Genomic DNA, 2460 nt, shown 5'->3' on the forward strand with positions numbered 1-2460 from the left:
GCCTCCAACATTAAGTATATATATTAAGTATATTCTTAATCCAGCCCTGCTTCACTGTTCACTTTTCTTGCCTTCTTGAGCCTGATAGGTTTACAATCAAAGTAGTTCCTGGCAATCGCGTCATAATCATGACGTTACGTTGTTGGGCGTGCACAAATAGTTTCTATCCAATCAATTCCCTTTGCCAATCTTGACAGCATACATGTGGGCTGATTCGTTTTCCATCGCCAGTGCACCGGGTGGGAGGAGATTTTATTAATGGACCAATGGAATAGTCTAAAATACAAGGACTACGCTCACCCGTGGCACCGGGCCATGCAACACGAACTAGCCCAATGTTTGGTGTGTATATAAAAAGGCATGTTACAAGCTGCTCATTCAGAGTGAATTTATCACATAGAACAACATACCCTGAACGCAACCTTCCTTATGTGTGGGTATAAAGGTTTTTCTTATAGAAGGTTGAAAAAGATCGCTCAAGACATTGGACCACGACAATACTGCGGTCATTCATCCGTTGACAGCCTTCGTGGACCACTCTGTTCTACATCTTGGATTTTCCCTCACTTTTAGAAGTGAAATTCTTTTTAGTTTTGAACTTGGGTCATTGCTGAAAAAGAGGGGTGCTTGCGTTGATGCGCAGGCCTACGTTTTGCTGACACCGTCATTTGTTGACCAATATCCTGAGACTGTTTAAACAACTGGTAAGCTCACTTTCCTACGACTTTATGTCTACAAAAATGGAGCAGCCGTTTTATCATGACGACTCTTTTATCTCGGCTTATGGCCACTCTGATGCTGGATTGCACGACTACAAACTCCTAAAGCAGAATATGAATTTGAACATGACAGAGCCATATCGCAACCTCAAGTCTGACTTGTACCAAGCAGCGCACCAGGACGTCGGGTCACTGAAGCTTGCTTCCCCTGAACTCGAAAGGCTTATCATCCAAAACAGTAACGGTATAATTACTACTCCCACCCCAGGCCAGTACTTCTACAACCGGAGCATCACTGATGAGCAGGAGGGCTTTGCGGAGGGCTTCGTGAAAGCCCTGGACGAGCTCCACAAGATAAACCATATGCCCATGGCCCCGCCCAACGTGTCTATTGGAGCGGGTGGTGTGACGACCTGTTCGGCGGCGGCCTCTAGTGTCTTCGGCTCCTCCCTGCAGCCCGAGCCTCCAATCTACACAACACTGAACGCTTATTGCCCAAACACTAACCTCTCTTCTACATCCAGTTACCCCAGTACCACCATCAACTACTTACCGCCGCACCACCAGCAGAGCCATCACCAACAGACGTTGACGCACGTGTCACACCCCTTTCAGTACTCTCTACCTGGCGCTGGGGTCCATCCACAGCGCCTTGTGGCTTTCAAAGAAGAACCACAAACCGTCCCTGATCTACACAGCAGCGACGGTTCCCCGCCAATGTCCCCAATCGACATGGAAAACCAAGAGATAATCAAGGCCGAGCGGAAGAGGCTTAGAAATCGATTAGCAGCAACCAAATGCCGGCGCCGCAAACTGGAGCGCATCTCCAGGCTGGAGGACAAGGTGAAAGTTCTGAAGTCGGACAATGCTGGGCTCTCCAACACAGCGAATGTGCTTCGTGAACAAGTCGCCCAGCTCAAACAGAAAGTCCTGACACATGTTAGCAGCGGCTGTCAGCTGATGTTGACGAGCAAAATGGAGGCATTTTAAATGGAGAGGCGAGGGCATTACGCAGAGTAATTCATAATTTAGAAGTGACAACACTGGAGGAATGTTCTACATGAACCGCACTGGAAGAGGCCATATACCGGCAGGCTATTGTTGGTAATGACAATACGGCCGCAGGCTGTGTAGGCTGCTCTCATTTCGGGTAAAAGACTGACAAATGGTACTTCCGGATGCTGGACACCGCACAAGGGACCATATATCCATATACATGACAACAGGAACAGCATCCAGACTGAACATAGACACTGACACTGAGTGACTAGAAAAACAAACCAGAGACCACTTGATAGGCTAGTTTTGATACCTAATCAATGGAAATGTTATGGTATTGTTTGTAATTTTGCATATCGTCATGCAATGCTGCATTCATTAAATGTTTTAAGTTATTGTTTGCCAGGTTGATCCTGACAAATTAATATTTTTGTCATGTTTACAATGTATTTTTTATTTGTGCGATGTATATTTAAGTAAAGTCTCATGTTCAAAACGATTTTGGCTTCATGTTTGTCTATTGGTGTCATTATGCCATTCATGGTGTTTGATAAAAATGTGACATTGAAACTATATTGGTCGTTGAAGTATGATGGCTATATGCGCAGAGGATTTAGTCTATAGTGTTATGCATAAACAACCACCTTACGCGTGTGAATCAAATGGCTAGTTTTCATTGAAGATGGGTTTAGGTCATGCTCCTTTACAATGAGAGATTCGATGCAATTAGACTACATTCAGG

The 2460-nt window shown here is 45.2% G+C and overlaps 1 protein-coding gene across 1 annotated transcript; it reads left to right on the top strand.

Annotated features, from left to right (window-relative positions):
* Positions 1–364: 364 nt before the first annotated feature.
* LOC118384652 (transcription factor JunB-like) lies at positions 365–2217 on the top strand. The gene has a single exon (XM_035771354.2). The coding sequence runs from the start codon at positions 729–731 to the stop codon at positions 1707–1709; it is 981 nt and encodes a 326-aa protein (XP_035627247.2). The 5' UTR covers positions 365–728; the 3' UTR covers positions 1710–2217.
* Positions 2218–2460: the final 243 nt, after the last annotated feature.

The sequence above is a fragment of the Oncorhynchus keta genome, chromosome 5 (genome assembly GCF_023373465.1).
Source record: "Oncorhynchus keta strain PuntledgeMale-10-30-2019 chromosome 5, Oket_V2, whole genome shotgun sequence".
NCBI classification, from domain to species: Eukaryota; Metazoa; Chordata; class Actinopteri; order Salmoniformes; family Salmonidae; genus Oncorhynchus; species Oncorhynchus keta.